At 44.3% G+C, this 22,411-nt stretch overlaps 1 protein-coding gene across 1 annotated transcript in view; it reads right to left on the bottom strand.

Moving 5' to 3' along the window:
• SYT5 (synaptotagmin 5) overlaps nucleotides 1-22,411 on the bottom strand; it is a 124,364-nt gene that overhangs the window by 37,531 nt on the left and 64,422 nt on the right. Inside the window, exons 3-5 of the mRNA XM_040415578.1 lie at nucleotides 20,618-20,734; nucleotides 11,679-11,846; nucleotides 9,184-9,351 (exon numbers count right to left, since the gene is read on the bottom strand). Coding sequence (XP_040271512.1) covers nucleotides 9,184-9,351; nucleotides 11,679-11,846; nucleotides 20,618-20,734 — 453 coding nt within the window. The remainder of the gene's footprint in view (nucleotides 1-9,183; nucleotides 9,352-11,678; nucleotides 11,847-20,617; nucleotides 20,735-22,411) is intronic.

The following is a 22,411-nucleotide window of genomic DNA, read 5'->3' as shown; positions in this document are numbered from 1 at the left end:
AGTTACCAGCCCGCACACCCCAAAGGCCGGTGTAATGTTATACTTCCCTACTTCGTGAGATTTCCCTACCTTCGTCACTTCCGGTCGCACCGGACATGACGTGAGGAGGTGTGCCGCGCTGCGCAGGCGCACAACGACAGGTTAGGGAAATTTCACAGCAGAGTGCGCATGCGCCTGGAGCCTCACCGGCGGTTAGGGTAGGGAAAAACTATGGGCCAGTGCGCAGGCGCAGTGATCGGATGGATGTTCTCAGCTGGACACCGGCCGACACTGCGCATGCACCGGGAGCCTCACCAGCGGTTATGGAAGGGAAAAATTACGTACGGGCCAGTGCTTTTTCCCTACCCTAACCGCTGGTGAGGCTCCCAGCGCATGCACAGTGTCGGCCGGTGTCCAGCTGAGAACATCCATCCGAACACCGCACCTGTGCACTGGATAGAGCTCTAGAAGATAGCCAGGGCCGGCCTTAGGTGTTCAGGCGCCCTGTGCGAGCTAACCTTGTGGCGCCCCCCCCCCCTCAAAAAAAAAAAAAAAAACACTGCTTGTTGCTGGCATCATGGCATAGGCTGGCTGACTATCCAACCAAGTAGTTACCAGCCCGCACACCCCAAAGGCCGGTGTAATGTTATACTTCCCTACTTCGTGAGATTTCCCTACCTTCGTCACTTCCGGTCGCACCGGACATGACGTGAGGAGGTGTGCCGCGCTGCGCAGGCGCACAACGACAGGTTAGGGAAATTTCACAGCAGAGTGCGCATGCGCCTGGAGCCTCGCCGGCGGTTAGGGTAGGGAAAAACTATGGGCCAGTGCGCAGGCGCAGTGATCGGATGGATGTTCTCAGCTGGACACCGGCCGACACTGCGCATGCACCGGGAGCCTCACCAGCGGTTATGGAAGGGAAAAATTACGTACGGGCCAGTGCTTTTTCCCTACCCTAACCGCCGGCGAGGCTCCCAGCGCATGCGCACTCTGCTGTGAAATTTCCCTAACCCGTCGTTGTGCGCAGTGCGCCCCCCCAATATAATAAACATTGGTGGCGCAGTGCGCCCCCCCCCAATATAATAAACATTGGTGGCGCAGTGCGCCCCCCCCAACACCCCAGTATAATAAACATTGGTGGCGCAGTGGGCCCCCCCAATATAATAAACATTGGTGGCGCAGTGCGCCCCCCCAACACCCCAGTATAAACATTGGTGGCGCAGTGTGCCCCCCCAATATAACAAACATGAGCGCAGTGCGCCCCCCCAATATAACAAACATTGGTGGTGCAGTGCACCCCCCCACCCAATATAATAAACATTGGTGGCGCAGTGCACCCCCCCCAATATAATAAACATTGGTGGCGCAGTGCGCCCCCCCCCCCCAACACCCCAGTATGATAAACATTGGTGGCGCAGTGGGCCCCCCCCAATATAATAAACATTTGCACAGTGCGCCCCCCCTAATATAATAAACATTGGTGGTGCAGTGCACCCCCCCCCCAATATAATAAACATTGGTGGCGCAGTGGGCAGTGCCAATGAGGGTTAAAAAAAAAATAAAAAAATTAACTCACGTCCTCCAATTGATCGTCTTCTGTTCTTTCTTCATGACCTGTCAAAGGACCTGTGGTGACATCACTGTGCTCATCACATGATACATCACCATGGTAATGGACCATGTGATGAGCTCAGTGACGTCACCACAGGTCCTGAAGAAACAGGAGACCGGCAGCTACGCGATCAACTGGAGGAGGTGAGTTAATTTTTTTAAATTATTTTTTAACAGTCATTGGCACTTCCCACTGAGCCACCAATGTTTCTTATACTGGGGTGTTGGGGGGGAGGGGGGGGCGCACTGTGCCACCAACGTTTCTTATACAAATACAGGAGGCGGGTGCCGGAATCACATAGCCGGCACCCGACCTCTGTGACAGGGAGCTGCGATCAGCGGCAGTTAACCCCTCAGGTACCGCACCTGAAGGGTTAACTCAACTGCAGCTGATCGCAGCTCCCTGTCACAGAGGTCAGGTGCCGGCTATGTGATTCCGGCACCCGCCTCCTGTATTTGTATTTCAGGTCAGTTATCTTCATTGGTGGCGCAGTGGCCACAGCCCCTCCTCCTCCTCCTCCCGTCTCTCTTCTTATTGGCAGCGGCGGGGGCAGCAGCAGGCAGATCAGACACAGGGGAGGAGGAACGAATCAGGTCAGACAGGGGAGGGGGAGATGGAGGGGGCGCCCCGAGGGAGAACTCAGAACACAAGTGCCGCCTCGCCTGCTGCCGCATATTACATTGCGAGCTGTCGGCCGCCCAGCGCCCCTGTTGCTATGGCGCCCTGTGCGGCCGCACAGCCCGCACACCCCAAAGGCCGGCCCTGAAGATAGCGCCCCCTCTTTCCCAAATAACAGCATATACTTGAAGTTTTTTGGTGTGATATATATTATTGAATTTATCGACACTATTGAGTGGTATCGAATATTCTATCAAATATTTCAACATTGAATTTTCTACCATTCAATTTATCAAATATTTATATCGAATATATTTTTATCGAATATAGTATCGATCATATCTACCACAATTTATGTGACTGTAATGTTGGATATTGTTGCTACATTGTTCTTATAAATTTTATTACTTGTATTTTATGGGGATTTAATAAATATTTTCTGCACGTGTCAATTTGGTTGCCAAGTGTATGAGTGCTCGCTCATTTTCCTATTACTACACTATATATACTGTACACATAAATATATACCAGCAGTTATTATACCACACACATAAATACACTGCTCAAAAAAATAAAGGGAACACTTAAACAACACAATGTAACTCCAAGTCAATCACACTTCTGTGAAATCAAACTGTCCACTTAGGAAGCAACACTGAGTGACAATCAATTTCACATGCTGTTGTGCAAATGGGATAGACAACAGGTGGAAATTATAGGCAATTAGCAAGACACCCCTAATAAAGAAATGGTTCTGCAGGTGGTGACCTGACCACTTCTCAGTTCCTATGCTTCCTGGCTGATGTTTTGGTCACTTTTGAATGCTGCCGGTGCTTTCACTCTAGTGGTAGCATGAGACGGAGTCTACAACCCACACAAGTGGCTCAGGTAGTGCAGCTTATCCAGGATGGCACATCAATGCGAGCTGTGGCAAGAAGGTTTGCTGCGTCTGTCAGCTTAGTGTCCAGAGCATGGAGGCGCTACCAGGAGACAGGCCAGTACATCAGGATACGTGGAGGAGGCCAACAACCCAGCAGCAGGACCGCTACCTCCGCCTTTGTGCAAGGAGGAACAGGAGGAGCACTGCCAGAGCCCTGCAAAATGACCTCCAGCAGGCCACAAATGTGCATGTGTCTGCTCAAACGGTCAGAAACAGACTCCATGAGGGTGATATGAGGGCCCGGCATCCACAGGTGGGGGTTGTGCTTACAGCCCAACACCGTGCAGGACGTTTGGCATTTGCCAGAAAACACCAAGATTGGCAAATTCGCCACTGGCGCCCTGTGCTCTTCACAGATGAAAGCAGGTTCACACTGAGCACATGTGACAGACGTGACAGAGTCTGGAGACGCCGTGGAGAACGTTCTGCTGCCTGCAACATCCTCCTGCATGACCGGTTTGGCATTGGGTCAGTAATGGTGTGGGGTGGCATTTCTTTGGAGGGCCGCACAGCCCTCCATGTGCTCGCCAGAGGTAGCCTGACTGCCATTAGGTACCGAGATGAGATCCTCAGACCCCTTGTGAGACCATATGCTGGTGCGTTTGGCCCTGGGTTCCTCCTAATGCAAGACAATGCTAGACCTCATGTGGCTGGAGTGTGTCAGCAGTTCCTGCAAGACGAAGGCATTGATGCTATGGACTGGCCCGCCCGTTCCCCAGACCTGAATCCAATTGAGCACATCTGGGACATCACGTCTCGCTCTATCCACCAATGTCACGTTGCACCACAGACTGTCCAGGAGTTGGCAGATGCTTTAGTCCAGGTCTGGGAGGAGATCCCTCAGGAGACCGTCCGCCACCCCATCAGGAGGTCATACAGGCACGTGGAGGCCACACACACTACTGAGCCTCATTTTGACTTGTTTTAAGGACATTACATAAAAGTTGGATCAGCCTGTAGTGTGTTTTTCCACTTTAATTTTGAGGGTGACTCCAAATCCAGACCTCCATGGGTTAAAAAATTTGATTTCCATTTTTTTTTTTGGTGTGATTTTGTTGTCAGCACATTCAACTATGTAAAGAACAAAGTATTTCAGAAGAATATTTAATTAATTCAGATCTAGGATGTGTTATTTTTGTGTTCCCTTTATTTTTTTGAGCAGTGTATATACCAGTGCATGAGCCGGTATACTTCTCGGTACAAAGAGATGAACAGTTGCTGTTCCTTAAGTAGAGTCAGCGTCTGCACAGCTACTCAGTGCAGCAGTGCAGGTGCAAGAATGTCAGGGCCGGGTAACATGTTCAAAAGTAAGCTTGATATTATATACAATCTATACACACACTATATACAGTATACTGTATATTATAAATAGTGTTGAGAAAACTTGTGTTTTTGTACAAGTTTTGGGTTATCTAAGAATCCCGTTATGGATTCCGCCATCACGGACCATAACGGAATTCTATGATGGCATGCACCATGGAAGCCTATAAGAGGCATTCTGTATTGCACTCTGTCATAATAGAAGTCTATGGCCAGCATAGACTTCTATTATGATGGAATGCAATATGGAATGCCTCTTGTAGGCTTCCGTGGTACATGTCGTCATAGAATTCCGTTATGGTTAAAGTGCATGCACAGTTGCCTTGACATTTTCAGGACGTCTTGCGTTTGGGTGGAAACTTAAGGAACCGGGTGACAACCAGATTGAAAACGTGCGCCATGGAGAGTGCATGGGTCCTCTTTCCCTGACGCAATGCAGACAGAAAGTTCTTCCTTTTATCAGTGACCATGGTTCCTGGCTCCTATCATTAGTTGGCGAGGAGACAGCCATGATTTGATTTCTTGGTTGATGACGCAGAACAGTTCCTACCCAGTGTGACTCCATTAGCACAGGCTGAGCAGATGCAAAAACGTGTGATAACGCCGTGCTTTGCATAGGTGGTATGCTGGTATGCTGGAGAACCACTCTGAACTGTGCCTACAGTGGAGGCTGAGGACAAGGTGGAGGATGAGGAGGCAGAGGAGGACATTGGCACAAAAATCCCACAAATACAATGAGTAGGCGGCATTGCCACCACCTGGCCAAGTTACTAGTGTGCCTGGGCCAGAACCACATTTACCCAGTGGGCTGCCATAGTTACAGTTCTGCACATCAACGCTGGCATGAACTGCACCACACACCAACAGGCTCAAGAACTGGCCTACTTTCTGCTCAACATACATGTGCAGGGCTGGTCCAGCTTTTTTAGAGAAGTAATGACTGCTTGGGACTCTCCAACTTGGGTGGGCACAAGCCATCAGTCCTCTGAAAAGTTCAGAGTCCACGATATGGAAACTTGGCCTGGTGCACGTTCAGCTTCTGGGCCGTTGGATGAGTGCACTCATACTGTTGTATCTTTGCCATCGCCTCGGTGATTGATTGCCGGCGAAACACGTGACTAGGAGTAGGAAGAGCATCAGGAGCAATAGATGAAGGAAAGGAACGTCAGCTTCCTTCTGCTAAGGTTGAGGAGCCCTGACTGCTGAAGAAGTCGTGCGGGCCGCTGGGAGATGCAGTGGTTGCTGCATCAGGCTGTATCACTACATTAGTGCCACTTTATGGTAACGCTCCATATGTTGACGCAGGGCCATGGTGCCAACATTAGCACTCTGACAGCGCTTTACCTTCTGCCCACATGTTCTGCATACCGCCACACTAATGTCCTCCAGCTACTTGATAAAAAATTCCCACACTGCCGAATAAAGCATTTTACCCCCAACACTCCACTGCCTGTTGCTGCCTGTATGAACCTGTGCACTGCTAGTTGTTTCCTGACAGGAAGGCTCCTGAGTAGCAGACTGTCTACACTGGGCGAGTTTGGTTCCAGATCTTCTATTGCTTCCATCCTGCTGGCTCATTGGCATATTGCCACTCTGCTGCTGTCTCACGGGACTGCTGCCACCCTCACCCCTGATGATGATGATGATGCCCTCTCTTCACCCGGCTCCCATGTACATTCGGCTACATCATTATCTACTAATGTCTATTCGTCTCTTATGTCACCCTAACTAGTCTAATGGCCACCTTCCTGACCGCCCACAACATGTGCTCCCACGCGACTGTCATCATCGCTAGTTGCGCACCTAAGGGAGGACGCAGCAGACCTCTCCTTCCAGCTGCTGACTGTCCTCACTAAGCTTGTCCTTGCTGAAAAGCAGATCAGAGCCGGCAGCATGCATTACTTCCTGAGCAGAAGAAGCAGCAAAAGAAAGAGGCAGTTGCAGGACAGGTGAGGGCACAGAGATTGTTCCTTGCCCATGTCAACTAAGTGTGGTGTCAGAAGAACCCACCAATTCCTGGCCATGTGTATCTGTTGTCACCTGAGATGATATTGAAGAGTGAGTCAACCATACCAGTACAGCTGGATTGTTTTTCACAACCGCTGAATGACAGTGGCAGCTCTGACCTGTTGCTGCTGCTACTACCACCCCTTCTTCTGTTGCTATTTGAGCCAGCTACAGCAGCATCTTTGCCATTGCTCGTTCCTTTTGAGGACCCAGGCAACTGTCTGTTGTACAATAACTGAATCAGTAATGTAACAGATGAAGTATGAATGGCGTAGCAAATAGACTAGAAAAATGTGCCTATATATTACGCTACATGTTGACAATGAGACCGATACACCGTAAGTCTATGTATAACTGAACAGATTAATTATTAATGGTACAGCAGGGGAACTAGGTACAAGCGCCTATATATTAGTCTGGCTGTTGAGACGAAGTCTGATGCACAGTCAGTCTATGTATAACAGACAGATTAAGTATAAATGGCCCAGCAGATGAACTACAGTATATAAACGTGCCTATATACTGTACAGTATTACACCACCTGTTGACAATAAGTCTGATGCACCATACGTCTATGTATAACTGCACAGAATAATTATTAATAGAACAGCAGATTAATTAGGTACACACGCCTATTTATTACACTGGCTGTTGAGACTAAGCTTGATGCACAGTCAGTCTATGTATAACAGAACAGATTAAGAATGAATGGCACAGCAGTGGAACAAGATGCAGAGGACAAATACAGAGCCTGCACTGTCCCTGCAGTCTCCCTATGCTCTCCCTACAGTATCTGAAAACTCTCCCTTCAATATCCCTACGCTGTCCCTGTACAATATTCTACAATTAAGATTGCTGAAACACTGTCCTAGCACTTGCCAAGTCTCTACCTATACTCAGTTCACAGTAAAATGGTGACCTGGATTCGACTTTTTATAGGTCATATCTCCTTCCCGGTCTTCTTACTTTCACTTTATAGCACATATAGCCGCCATTTTAGGGGAAAAAACGATTTGTTACCACAGAGCATGAGGTATTTCAGATTTGTGACAAAGTTTTTATGAAATTCGGACGGAATTCAATTTGTTTTGATTCGCACAACACTAGGTGCAGGGCCTTGTTATGGATTTAGCATTTGGGCCCAGGAGCTTCTGAAAAAAAGGAGTTTTTTGGTTTGGTAAAATAATTTTCAGTCTTACAAACTATGTTACTATGTTAATGTGAATTTTTAAATGCTTTTGTTCCAGATGTAACAAACTTTGAATTGACACTTGCAACAAAACCCATTGAAAGGTTAAACTTTGTCGTTACTGTACAGAGTCAAAAATCACAGGACTCCCTTTTATTTCAGAAACTAAAGGGAAAATGAAATATCTGAATACCCCAGCAAGTAATGGGTGAGGGGGCCTATATTTCAGGCTATGTCCAGACATGGCCGCCATTTTGAAAGCCGCCATATTTGATCAAGGGCAAATTTTTCCAATGGGAAGGCTGTCATGTAGCATACTAAAAAAAAGACCAGAGTTTTCTCAGAAATCGATTGCCGCAGTCAGATTTACAATATCTCTTGTGGTTCAAGAAAGAACACAGAAAGTTGCAACAACAACTGGGAAAAAACCCTGTGATGCACAGCTATTTGACATGTTCAATGTGTTGTTTCTGGTGCTGAACACAAAACTTTGAATCTTTGAACTTTCTGTGTTGATAACTTTTGAACCACAAAATATATTTCAAATCTGATTGCAGCACTCAATTTCTCCGACAATTCTGTCTTCTCTGATAGGCTACATGACTCCCTTCCCATTGGAAAAATTTGCCCTTGATCCGGTATGACGGCTTTCAAGATGGCAGCCATGTTCCGGACATAGCCTAAAAAATAGGACCCCCCCTTTCCCACCCATTAATTGCTGGGGTATTCAGATATTTCATTATTTTTTTTTTGTTTCTGAAATAAATGTAAAAAAATGTAAAAAAGGTGCACTCCTGTACCTCAAGTAATACATGTCTCACTATTCCTGATAGGAAGATCAGGAAGAAGAATCCAAGGAACATGTTAATGTAACTATGCAGGCTTGTAGACTGAGATAAAGACCAGGAGAACAAGAATTCAGCAACCTCACAACGTATCATTTTACACAGACTTACTTATTCCACTTAGCAGTTGAGAACAATGTTAAAAAAGCCTCAATACTACTGTAACACATTTTGCAACCATGCAATTCAATGTGACTATAAATGAATTTCTTTTTCCAGATATAGCAGCTTACCCTAATCTTTCAAACATATGTCTGTTGATATAATTTTACAACATAGTAGTCATTGTAGACATCTACTGTTATGATAAGTCAAAGAATGGTACATTCCTAATGATAACTAATAGGATCTGTAACAATGATAATATGTATAGAAAAACTCATGTCTACAATGAAGGTAGCCATTTTGTGAGCCATCCAATAATTACCATTCGAAACCAATAAGAGCTAAATTAGAAGGAAAATTAATCTGTTACATGATTAGGAACTGCATTACCGTGAACCTCAGTTTGATATGAAGATTGGTGACTTGTGAATTTTTGACTAGTTCATTTGAGAATTCCTTTTTATGAATTCAGTCATACTTCTTTATGAGCCTTCTGTTTCCACACATAAAATATCTCAACAAGGTTCTATATTGGCCACCATTTATGGACTACCATACGACTAATTACCTCTTCTTTTTCAGCAGACTGGAGATCCTGCCATTCCTCAATGACATGAGCCAGGTCCACGGTGTTCATATGTACTCGGGCTTCACCAATGGCATCATGTTTAGAGAATCGATCAAAATCATATACCGACATCACTAATGTCTTTCCTCCAAGTTCTGCATAAGGAATCTGGATGAAAGACAAACGTTGAAATGACAATTTATGCAAAATTGATATAAAAATTAAGTATAACTGGGCAAAAAATAAGTAAGTTAGTGGCATGCTCATGAGCCATCTGTATAGGAAAGACACAATCTGTTGGGAAACAGAGAAGACAGTTTGTTAAAGGCTTTGAGGGCAGCTTAAAGGGGTTGTCCGGGTTCAGAGCTGAACCTGGACATCCCTCCATTTTCACCCCGGCAGCCCCCCCTTACAGTTCATGCTGCGATGCTCTCCTTTGCCCTGCGCTAAATTGCACAGGGCAAAGGCATTTTTAGGAGTTCCGGTGACGTACCGGGGCTCTCCATGGGGCTGACAGGAACCCCTGTGACGTCACCGGCACTGATGGGCGGGATTTAGCTCTGCCCTAGCCAGTAAAATGGCTAGGGCAGAGATAAAGCCCGCCCCTCAGAGCCAGTGACGTCACCGAACACACTGCCGGGGGCGGCCTGTACCCTGCGCGATTTAGCGCAGGGCACCGGAATGCATCGGAGCATGAGATGCTCCGATGCTAGCCTCAGGGGGGCTGTCTGGGTGAAAAAAAGGGTATGTCCGGGTTCAGCTCTGAACCCGGACAACCCCTTTAAGACAGTCCTGCTCAACAGTAATCTGGTGGAGAAAACGAGGTCTGGGAAGCGGCAACAACTCCTCAAGACATCACGTTTTGCAAAAATTACTTATGCATTGTGATTGTCCATTTTGCCTCCTTTGCTGACTTCTGGATTAAAGGGTGGTCATAACTCCTAGATATGAGCAGTATATAATGCAATAGAAAAATGAATCAAGCCAGCAAGGGCGGCAATGTGGATAATAACAATACATTAGTACGTACCTTGTATTAACTTTGTCTACATGAAAGATGTAGACAATATATAAAAAAGTGAGACAACCGCTTTAAAGTAAAAACTTAAATCTGTTGTCCAGAATTTGTTGTGAAGGAGTTATCCAGGAATTGAAAATTATGACATGCCCTTATGCCCCGATCAGCTGTTTCAGCGAGCCGCTTCACACACTGTAGCTCTGGTTAGCGCAGCCAGCTGCTGGCAGTTTTCTAGGCACAGTGCTATACATTGTATATCGGCCGCGCTTGGTATTGCAGCTCAGCCTCATTAACTTGAATGAGTTAGCCGGAGGTTAGCCATCACTGAACTAGACTATGTGACCGATGTACTGTGACATCACATGGCCTAGGGAGAGGCCATGGCACTCCGTGCTGGCCTCTTCTAGCAGCTGATCAGTGGGTGTCCCAGGTGTCAGACTCCCGCTGATCTAATATTGATTACCTATCCAGTGGATATGTTATAAATATAAATTCTCATAAAAGCCCTTTAACCACTCACCTACCGCCCGCATGACTATTTATGTTGTGGTTTGTGGTGGTAGGCAGTTAACTGTAACCTGAAGTATAAAAGCGGCAAGTTACTTTACAATCTGCTGGTGCCCCATGACGCCAACAGATTGCAGCGACCATGCTGTTATTAGACAGCGGCAGTTACAGGGAAGATCCTGGAGACCAACCAAAGTTTTCTCGGGGCATGTTATCACTGTGTCAGCCTGTCACAGGGATCAGTTTTGAAAAAAAGGATAAATGTGATAAGGTTATAAAAAGTCAGCACGGTCTCTCTCTCTGCTATAACGTAATTCTATGACGGAATGCATAATGGAATGCCTTTAGAGGCCTTCCATTATTCATTCCGTTATAATAGAAGTCTATGGTCCTGCATAACGGAAACGGGACGGATTTGTTTTGCAGCCCATAGACTTCTAATATAACGGAATGAATAATGGAATGACTCTAAAGGCATTCCATTATGCATTCCGTCATAGAATTACGTTATGGTCCATGGCAACGGAATCCATAACGCAATTAATCTTTTACCAGTAAACGAAGCGTGAACGAATTTCAATATATGAAATTCGCTCATCTCCAATCATTGATAAAGCTTCCCTTCAGAGACATTTTAGTTTAAGGCTACACCTAGACTTACTCGGCTATTTTTGTAACTCCCATAGAAGTGAATAGAGAGAAATGTGCATGTGCAGCCATCTCTCCATTCATGGTGGTGCAAGGTGCATTCCATCATAGAATTACCTTATGGTCCGTGGTAACGGAATCCATAATGCAATTCTGCTTTTACCAGTAAACGAAGCTTGAACGAATTTCATAACCTGAAATTCGCTAATCTCTATCAATGATGTCCAAATGAGTTAATTGGATAGTTTTTTCTAACAAGTTAAACTGCATACATTTGGCTCTAATGATTGCAAATTTTTAAAAATAGCGGATAAATGTTTACCTTAAAGGTGAAAGACTCATTGAAGGTTGGATTGAGAGTCTTGCGATGCACTTTTGTTTCATACTTCTTCTTTTTATCTGGCAGGAGAAATACTTTGACGTAGGGGTCAGAAGTCCCACCAATGTCCAATGCTGGTAAATCTGCAGCTTGTATTATTCCTACAACCAGCTGAAACAAAGAAAATACATAGCTCAGAAAATACACGCTACAGTGGATCAGCTCACCACCAAAATAAACAAGGAGGCTACCAGACGTGTGTCTAGAACAACAGTTCAGCGAACCCTACTGCGTATGGTGTGCTAAAGCAGGCAGATGGTTACTGCACCTCTGCTAACAAAGTTGCATTGGCAGAAATGACATAAATTTTTACAATATCAAAATTGGACCTCGGCTGATTGGCAAAGGGTTACCTTCTCCAATTATTCAAGTTTTCTGCTCCATCGAAAAGATGGACGTTGGCATGTCAGGCAAGAAACATAAAAAAAAAAACAACCTGCAACCATTTCTGGACTAACATAATCTGGTGGTGGCAGTGTTATGGTCTGGGAAATGTTTTCATTGCAATATTTAGACCCACTCATCCTTGTGGAAGGTACAGTGCAATGACAAAGTATGCATACCCCTTGAACCTTTCCAGATTTTTTTACTTTATACCCACAAACTTAAATGTATTTTATCAGGATTTTATGTGATAGACCAAAACAAAGTACCAAGTATGTGTGAAGTGAAAAGAAAATGATAAATGGTTTTCAAAAATTTTAGTAAATAAAATGTTATTTTTGTTACTCTGATACCCCTAGTCCACTGTGACCAATTGCCTTTAGACGTCACCTAATTAGTAAATAGAGTCAACCTGTGTGTACTTTATTCTCAGCATACTGTAACTACAGCTGTTCTGTGAAGGCCTCTCAGGTTTGTTAGAGAACATTAGTGATCAAACAGCATCATGAAAACCAAGGAACACACCAGACAGGTGAGAGATAAAGTTGTGGAGAAATGTAAAACAGGGTTAGGTTAGAAAAAAATATCCCAAACTCCAAACATCTCACGGAGCACTGTTCAATCCATCAGTATGCCACAACTGCAAACCTACCAAGACATGGCTGTCCACCTAAACTTACAGCCCAAGCAAGGACAGCACTAATTAGAGAAGCAGCCAAGAGGCCCATGGTCACTCTGTAGGAGCTGTAGAGATGCACAGCTCAGGCGGGCGAATCTGTCCACAGGACAACTACTAGTCGTGTACTCCACAAATCTGGCCTTTATGGAAGAGTGGCAAGAAGAAAGCCATGTTAGAAAACAGGCCATAAGAAGTCCCGTCTGAAGTTTGCCACAAGCCATGTAGGGAACACATCAAACATGTAAAAGAAGCTTCTCTGGTCAGATGAGACTAAAGTTTAACTTTTTGGCCTAAATGCAAACCACTATGTGTGATGGAAAACTAGCACTGCACATCACCCAGAACACACCATCCCCACTGTGAAACATGGTGGTGGCAGCATCATGTTGTGGGGATGCTTTTCTTCAGCAGGGACAGGAAAGCTGGTCAGAGTTGATGGGAAGATAGATGGAGCTAAAGGGCAATCCTGCAGGAAAACCTGGGAGATGCTGCAAAAGACTTGAGATTGGGGTGGAGCTTCACCTACCAGCAGGACAACAACCCTAAACATAAAGCCGGAGCTACCATGGAATGGTTTAGATCAAAGCATATTCATGTATTAGAATGGCTCAGTCAAAGTCCAGACCTAAATCCCATTGAGAATCTGTGGCAAGGCTTGAAAATTGCTGTTCACAGAGGTTCTCCATCCATTCCGACTGAGCTTGAATTATTTTGCTAAGAAGAAGGGGCAAAAATTTCAGCCTCTAGATGCGCAGCTGTAATTGCAGCGAAAGCTGGTCCTACAAAGTATTGACTCAGAAGGGCTGAATACAAATGCACGCTACACTTTACAGATTTTTATTTATTAACATTTTTGAAAACCATGTATAATTTTCCTTTCAGTTCACACATACAGTACTTGCTACTTTGTGTTGGTCTATCACATAAAATCCCACAAAAATATATTTGTTTGTCGGTGTAACATGAAAAATGTGTAAAAGTCAAATAAGAGAGATCTTACATTTGGAGTCAATGAGCAACTGAGCTGCATCACTTAAAATTGTGCACACTGGAGGAATAGGGCCAACCAACTTCTACTCCTTCCAGTTTTTTTATGTTAGTAAAAGTGCATATATTTTAATTCTCCATCAGAATACAATTTCAGTCAAAGGTGTCTCATAGTGCTTCGTGCATGGTGGGCCATGGAATCCCTATGACTCTGTACTATGGAGCTATAGGCTACCTGTACTCAGCCATAGGCCTCATGCACATGAGGGTCCGCATCCGAGCCTCAGTTTTTGCGGCTCGGGTGCGAACCCATTCACTTCAATGGGGCCACAAAAGATGCGGACAGCACTCCGTGTGCTGTCTGCATCCGTTGCTCAGTTCCGTGGCCCCGCAAAAATATAACATGTCCTATTCTTGTCCGTTTTGCGGACAAGAATAGGCATTTCTACAATGGGCCGCCCGTTCCGTTAATTGCGGAAGGCACGCGGACCGCAAAAAACTGCACGGTCGTGTGCATGAGGCCATTTTTTTTAAGATATTCGCCACTAGATGCAAATCTTATAATAGCGATTACCTTCATAAAATACAGCTTCTAATTAAACATCATGTATTTTGTCTCTTTTTCCATAGGAAAGCAATGGCAAAATATACATGCTGCTGAACAGGAAGACACAGAAGCAGATCTGGTTGATATGCTAGCAGCAGAAGAGACCGAAATCACAGTCAGACGGTCACACAAGCACAGCCCAGACTGGGGAATTGTCTTCCACAGGTTTCCTGAAAGCTAGAATTTTGGCAAAACCCTGGAAAAGACCTTTAAAGCTCCTGGCGTCTTCCTATGTCACAGGTGGATATCGGGCCCCCTTGACACCAGTGTTCAGGTGCACTATCTTTGAACACTTGCACTGGAGTTGATCATTTCTAAATTGAGTAGAACTGGTCAAACAAGCCCAGATATTGCAGAAGGTTGATGAAGAAGGAGCTGAACATCAAGAAAACGATCATTTCCAACCATGCTGTCACAAACTCACCTTTCCGGGCTCTGGTGGCGGGATCCCCTAGTGATGCGACAGCATCCTTAGCAACAGGATGCAATGCTCTAATTCTCCCTGCAGCGGATGTGTACTGGAAACGATTAGCAGTGGGCTGATTGCTCAGCTGCTCTATTTCTGTGTGCTAGTGTTTCTGACTAATGGAGCACCAAGTCATGGACCTATCAGGTTCTGATCCTAGAACTCAGTGCTCTAGTTAAACCCCTTCCTGGCCATACACCAGTGTCAGTGATAATCTCTGACTCACTAGCTGTGTTCCTGGTTCCTGTGCTTTATGGATTGCTTGTTCCTCTGACCCTGGCTTGTCTTCTGACCACTCTCTGTCTCTCGTTTGGTACTGAATATCCTCTCTGGTTCTGACCCATTTTTATATGACCTTGTTTTTGTGTTGTTTTGTCTCTTGGTGTTTTTGTGTCTCTGCACCTTAGAAGAATAAGGACATCCAGTTGCGGTCTTACTACTTAGGGCTTGTACTGCAAGTAGGTAGGGAACGTGGGCTGGGTTCTACGTCAGAGCTCACTTTCTGTGTCTGTCCCTACCTACAGGTGTTACACATGCGCTAAATGTTTGCAACATGACAGGTTAACCTGTACATCTATGGCCAACTTTAATTGGCACATTCACATGATTCCATAGCAATATCCTAAAAGCCATGGTTTCTATACTGCAACTGGATTAGAGGTGGGAGAGTTTCTAATGGTGTTTAATCCTTTCATTGCCTGTGATCAGTATCCAGTTTTTGCTATGAAAAAAACAAACAAACATGTAGAAACCGTAATGATGCTGAACTTCTAACAGAAATCTTTATAGATGAGTGCCATAGTAAATTGCTTCTTTATTTATTCTGTTAGAACATTTATTCATATAATATGGGAAACATCCCCGTATCCTAAGGGAATTAAGTAATGTCATAGCCAGACCCTTATTTCTGATATTTGCGGACTCCATACTGACAGGGAATGTCCCACAGGATTGGCGCATAGCAAATGTGGTGCCAATATTCAAAAAGGGTCCAAAAACAGAGCCTGGAAACTATAGGCCGGTAAGTTTAACATCTGTTGTGGGTAAACTGTTTGAAGGTTTTCTAAGAGATGCTATCTTGGAGCATCTCAATGGAAATAAGCAAATAACGCCATATCAGCATGGCTTCATGAGAGATCGGTCATGCCAAACTAATTTAATCTGTTTCTATGAGGAGGTAAGTTCTAGACTTGACAGCGGCGAATCAATGGATGTCGTATATCTGGACTTCTCCAAAACATTTGACACTGTACCACATAAAAGGTTAGTATATAAAATGAGAATGCTCGGACTGTGAGAAAACGTCTGTAAGTGGGTAAGTAACTGTCTCAATGATAGAAAACAGAGGGTGTTCTTAACGGTACACACTCAGATTGGGTCACTGTCACTAGTGGAGTACCTCAGGGGTCAGTATTGGGCCCTATCCTCTTCAATATATTTATTAATGATCTTGTAGAAGGCTTGCATAGTAAAGTATCATTTATCGCAGATGACACTAAACTGTGTAAAGTAATTAACACTGATGAGGACAGTATACTACTACAGAGGGATCTGGATAGATTGGAGACTTGGGCAGATAAGTGGCAGATGAGGTTTAACACTGACAAATGTAAAGTTATGCACATGGGAAGGAATAATGCAAGTCACCCGTACAAACTAAATGATAAAACACTCGGCAACACTGACATGGAAAAGGATCTAGGAATTTTATTTAAACAGCAAACTAAGCTGCAAAAACCAGTGTCAGGCAGCTGCTGCCAAGGCCAATAAGATAATGGTTTGCATCAAAAGGGGCATTGATGCCCGTGATAAGAACATAATCCTACCACTTTACTAATCGCTAGTCAGACCACACATGGAGTACTGTGTACAGTTCTGGACTCCTTTAAACAAGGCAGACATAGCAGAGCTGGAGAAGGTCCAGAGGAGGGCAACTAAAGTAATAACTGGAATAAGGGAACTACAGTTCCCTGAAAGATTATCAAAATTAGGGTTATTCACTTTAGAAAAAAGGGGAGATCTAATTACTATGTATAAATATATCAGGGGTCAGTACAGAGATCTATCCCATCATCTATTCATATCCCCAGGACTGTGACTGTGACGAGGGGACATCCTCTGCGTCTGGAGGAAAGAAGGTTTGTACACAAACATAGAAGAGGATTCTTTACGGTAAGAGCAGTGAGACTATGGAACTCTCTGCCTGAGGAGGTGGTGATTTTGAGTACAATAAAGGAATTCAAGAGGGGCCTGGATGTATTTCTGGAGCGTAATAATATCACAGCCTATAGCTACTAGAGAGGGGTCGTTGATCCAGGGAGTTATCTGATTGCCTGATTGGAGTCGGGAAGGAATTTTTTATTCCCCTAAAGTGGGGAAAATTGGCTTCTACCTCACAGTTTTTTTTTTTTGCCTTCCTCTGGATCAACTTGCAGGATGACAGGCCGAACTGGATGGACACTGGATCGGCCTTATATACTATGTTACTATGAAAGCTGCCCAGCATAGAACCATGAATATACCTACAGACAATCTGTTACCTGGCACAAACAGTTCCAGCAGTGTTTCTATTTATTTAAAGTGAACCTGTCACCTAGAAAATGCATATCAAACCGCCAGCAGTACCTTATTGCAGCCTGTAGCATGATTATAAAGGTGTCTGTGTCTTTTCTGTACAATTCGCCAAAAGTCTGAAAAAACTTTTATTCAACTGGGTGCGCTATGTAAACGATAGTCTTGAAGTCAAGGGGGCAGCGGCTTTCTCGCCTGAAGTCAAGCGTGCCCCACCCCATTTCCGGCCCCTTAGCGTTTGATTGATAGGAATTCCAATTCCTATGACAGATCTCAATAGCGGAAAGGGAAAGTGAAGATGTGAAAGTAACCTAACCCCGATTTCTTTCTTTGCAGTCTGCATTGGAGGTGTGGTTGACTCCATTGGTTGTGCACTCCTAATTAACCAGTCTGTCCCATAGGCTGATTTTAATTAGCGCAGGTATAAAACTGTAGCCTGCTCCCCCTGCATTTATTGGAGGCAACCAGAGGAGGTAAAATACAGTGTGGGCTCAGCATGCGTGACCTACATTCCCTGAATTTAATGGAGGCCATTGTGGCACCAAAAGAGGTATAACATAGTGTGGGCTCAGCATGAATATAGAACCTGCATTCCCTGAATTCAATGGAGGCCAGTATGGCGCCAGCGGAGGTAGTATTTAGTGTGGGTTCCTGTCCTAAAGAGATCGCCTTGCCAGTGGTGCAAATAATTTTGTACAAAATGTACTTGCCTAGAATTTCACATTTATAATGTAGCATTAGCACTAGTACATTTTCTATATTAAGTATGGCACGACTGTATTTACTTTATTATGTGTTTGCAGAGTGCTGTTGCATTGTTTGTTTTTGCTTTTGTGCTTTCAGCCATGGCAATGTGAACCTGTGCACAAGGATGTGCTGGCTAACCTCCATTTCTTTCTTTGCAATCTGCTGTGACATCACAAATGAGTTTCAGTCAGGTAAGCCACTGTGACATCACAAAACAATAAAACAATGTGGACACCCCAATAGCAGCAGTATCAGACCGCTATTTCGCCCCAATGACAGAATAAAGGGCTAATGAAATTACTTATCTAAAACACAAGGTATAAAACCAAATATGTGAAAAAACAGAGCGCTATTTTAACCCAATCCAGGTAAGCTGCTGTGACATCACAACTGGGTTTTAGTTAGATAAGCTGCTTCGACATCACAAGTGAGTTTTACTCAGGTAAGATGCTGCGACATCACATGAGTTTAGGTGAGATAAGCTGCTATGACATCACAAGTAAGCTTTACCCAGGTAAGCTGCTGTGACATCACAGGTGGGTTTTACTCAGGTAAGCTGCTGTGACATCACAGGTGGGTTTTACTCAGGTAAGCTGCTGTGACATCACATGAGTTTAGGTCAGATAAGCTGCTATGACATCACAAGTAAGCTTTACTCAGGTAAGCTGCTGTGACATCACAGGTGAGTTTTAGTTAGGTAAGCTGTTGTGACATCATAAAGAGTTTATGTTCTTACGCTTTAAAATTGTGACATTAGAAGTCAGTCATGTAAGCCTCTATGACATAGTCTAGATTTCATTAGGTAACTGGTTTTCTCAAAACCCTTATTTCTTCACACAAAATATTTTTAAGTGATCACAAAAACTATAGATTTTTGCCATTACCACATCCACAACAACCTGTGCTGTAATAGTCACAGGTTATATATCCTGCACTGTGAATGCTGTATTTTAAAAAATGATATAATTTTGGGATTGTTGTTGTAATCACAACACTGCATGGTAAAATACCAGTTCCAAATAACTACAGTGGAAATGCGTCAAAAATACATTATAAGTACCCAAAATTGGTGCCACTGAAAATGAATACTCAACCTGCACAAAAGAAGCCCTCATTACAGCTATGGCAATGGAAAAATAAAATTGTTACGGCTTTTAAAACGTTGTATTGATAAAATGAAATAAATCATGCTATTCTTAAGGGGATAATTGTGGATTATTCTACCACTGGACACATTATCCAGTTGGAAAATATTTACCTTGTGGCAAGACAGTCTAGTACAGTGAATTTTTTCGATGACTGTCATTGTATGACTGGTATAGCAACCAGCCCCAGTCACATAGTGGCCGATATACAGTTCTCCAGCCATTGTGTGCCCAATGTACTGTGTCCCAAAGAGACCTCAATTACTTAGGATCCATTCACTTGGCCAGATATTTTGCTCATAATGATGATGTATTAAATTGTCCACTAACTGTATGATCTATATTAGTGTTGAGAGAATTGAAGCATCCAAAGTGGAATTCGGTCCGAAGTTTAGGAAAACAAATCCGAATTTCATTGCGTTTCGCAGTTTACGAATTTGTTTTCTTAAAATAGTAGCTGCACGCATTAGAAAGTGAAAGTAAGTGTAGAGGAGAAAAGCCCGGGAATGTGAGATCACCCATAATGCCGTCACTGCTAGGCAGAGCCTTATAAAACCCTCATTCCGCTTGGTCGCCACCATTTTCCTGTGAGCTGAGCATAGGGAGAGACATGACAAGACGCTCATGCACTAGAGACAGTGCTGCTTCAAACTCTTAATAAAGTGTAGGACAATATTGAAGAGGGAGACTGCAGGGAGTGTGGAGGGAGAGCGTAGGAGACTGCTGAACCACAGACTCTGCTACAATTTATCGCCGTGTACATAACTGTGCAGTGCACCAAGAGCTAATCCATTCTGTTAGCTGTAGAGTTACTGTACGGTCAGTATTACAAGCAAGTCAAATTTTTCGCCGTGTACATAAGTGTGCAGTGCACCAATATTCATAGTTGATCCTTTCTGTTAGCTGTAGAGTTGCTGTGCGTCAGTATTACAGGCCACTTTTACTTTTAGGCAGATTGGCCTGGGTAAACCTGATTTATAGTGATTTGTGACAAATTGTTTAATAATGAATCAAATTTATTTTTGATATTTTGCATAGCTGCCAAATCAAATTTTTCAAAACTTCTCTCATCTCTAATCTACATCTTTATGTACGATCATCCATAATCGTTTATCCGCCCTCTCATAGAGTTAAAGTGTAGAGAACAGGCAGACATCTGTTTACGCATATGAATTTATAAGCCAACCAACTTTAGGTCAGCATAAAAAAATGAATTAAACAGTATATAATAATTGCATTGTTTCAGGCAACTTATGCCAGTACTAGTGTCCTAGTTAGAACTCAATTTATCCGTACCTGTCCAGTTTGGAAGTCATAGTCCAGGGAGTACTGCAGCTTTCCTAACTTCTCCTGTGGCTTTTCTTCTTTTCCATCTAATAGAGAAGGATCCAGGTCTTCAACATCTGGTTGCACCTATAAAAAAAAAGACATTAAAAACGTTATTATTCTGTATGTTTTCCCCATTTCAACATGAACTGACAAACGAGATATTGCAAATAGTGAGAAATTGAAATACAAGGTGTATTAGAAAGAGCATGAGGAGCTGAGCAGATGGATATATACACTGCTCAAAAAAATAAAGGGAACACAAAAATAACACATCCTAGATCTGAGTTAATTAAATATTCTTCTGAAATACTTTGTTCTTTACATAGTTGAATGTGCTGACAACAAAATCACACAAAAATTTAAAAATGGAAATCAAATTTTTCAACCCATGGAGGTCTGGATTTGGAGTCACACTCAAAATTAAAGTGGAAAAACACACTACAGGCTGATCCAACTTTGATGTAATGTCCTTAAAACAAGTCAGAATGAGGCTCAGTAGTGTGTGTGGCCTCCAGATGCCTGTATGACCTCCCTACAACGCCTGTGCATGCTCCTGATGAGGTGGCGGACGGTCTCCTGAGGGATCTCCTCCCAGACCTGGACTAAAGCATCTGCCAACTCCTGGACAGTCTGTGGTGCAACGTGACGTTGGTGGATAGAGCGAGACATGATGTCCCAGATGTGCTCAATTGGATTCAGGTCTGGGGAACGGGCGGGCCAGTCCATAGCATCAATGCCTTCGTCTTGCAGGAACTGCTGACACACTCCAGCCACATGAGGTCTAGCATTGTCTTGCATTAGGAGGAACCCAGGGCCAACCGCACCAGCATATGGTCTCACAAGGGGTCTGAGGATCTCATCTCGGTACCTAATCGCAGTCAGGCTACCTCTGGCGAGCACATGGAGGGCTGTGCGGCCCTCCAAAGAAATGCCACCCCACACCATTACTGACCCAATGCCAAACCGGTCATGCTGGAGGATGTTGCAGGCAGCAGAACGTTCTCCACGGCGTCTCCAGACTCTGTCACGTCTGTCACATGTGCTCAGTGTGAACCTGCTTTCATCTGTGAAGAGCACAGGGCGCCAGTGCCAATCTTGGTGTTCTCTGGCAAATGCCAAACGTCCTGCACGGTGTTGGGCTGTAAGCACAACCTCCACCTATGGACGTCGGGCCCTCATATCACCCTCATGGTGTCTGTTTCTGACCGTTTGAGCAGACACATGCACATTTGTGGCCTGCTGGAGGTCATTTTGCAGGGCTCTGGCAGTGCTCCTCCTGTTCCTCCTTGCACAAAGGCGGAGGTAGCGGTCCTGCTGCTGGGTTGTTGCCCTCCTACGGCCTCCTCCACGTCTCCTGATGTACTGGCCTGTCTCCTGGTAGCGCCTCCATGCTATGGACACTACGCTGACAGACACAGCAAACCTTCTTGCCACAACTCGCATTGATGTGCCATCCTGGATAAGCTGCACTACCTGAGCCACTTGTGTGGGTTGTAGACTACGTCTCATGCTACCACTAGAGTGAAAGCACTGCCAGCATTCAAAAGTGACCAAAACATCAGCCAGGAAGCATAGGAACTGAGAAGTGGTCTGTGGTCACCACCTTGATTGTCACTCAGTGTTGCTTCCTAAGTGGACAGTTTGATTTCACAGAAGTGTGATTGACTTTGAGTTACAATGTGTTGTTTAAGTGTTCCCTTTATTTTATTTTTTTTCTGGAAAATGATTCAGCTAAACTTTAATAAATTTATTTAAATTCCT

Source organism: Bufo bufo, chromosome 1 (genome assembly GCF_905171765.1).
Source record: "Bufo bufo chromosome 1, aBufBuf1.1, whole genome shotgun sequence".
NCBI lineage: Eukaryota > Metazoa > Chordata > Amphibia > Anura > Bufonidae > Bufo > Bufo bufo.
The sequence above is the reverse complement of the archived record's forward strand: the minus strand, read 5'-3'. Positions and strand labels throughout refer to the sequence as shown.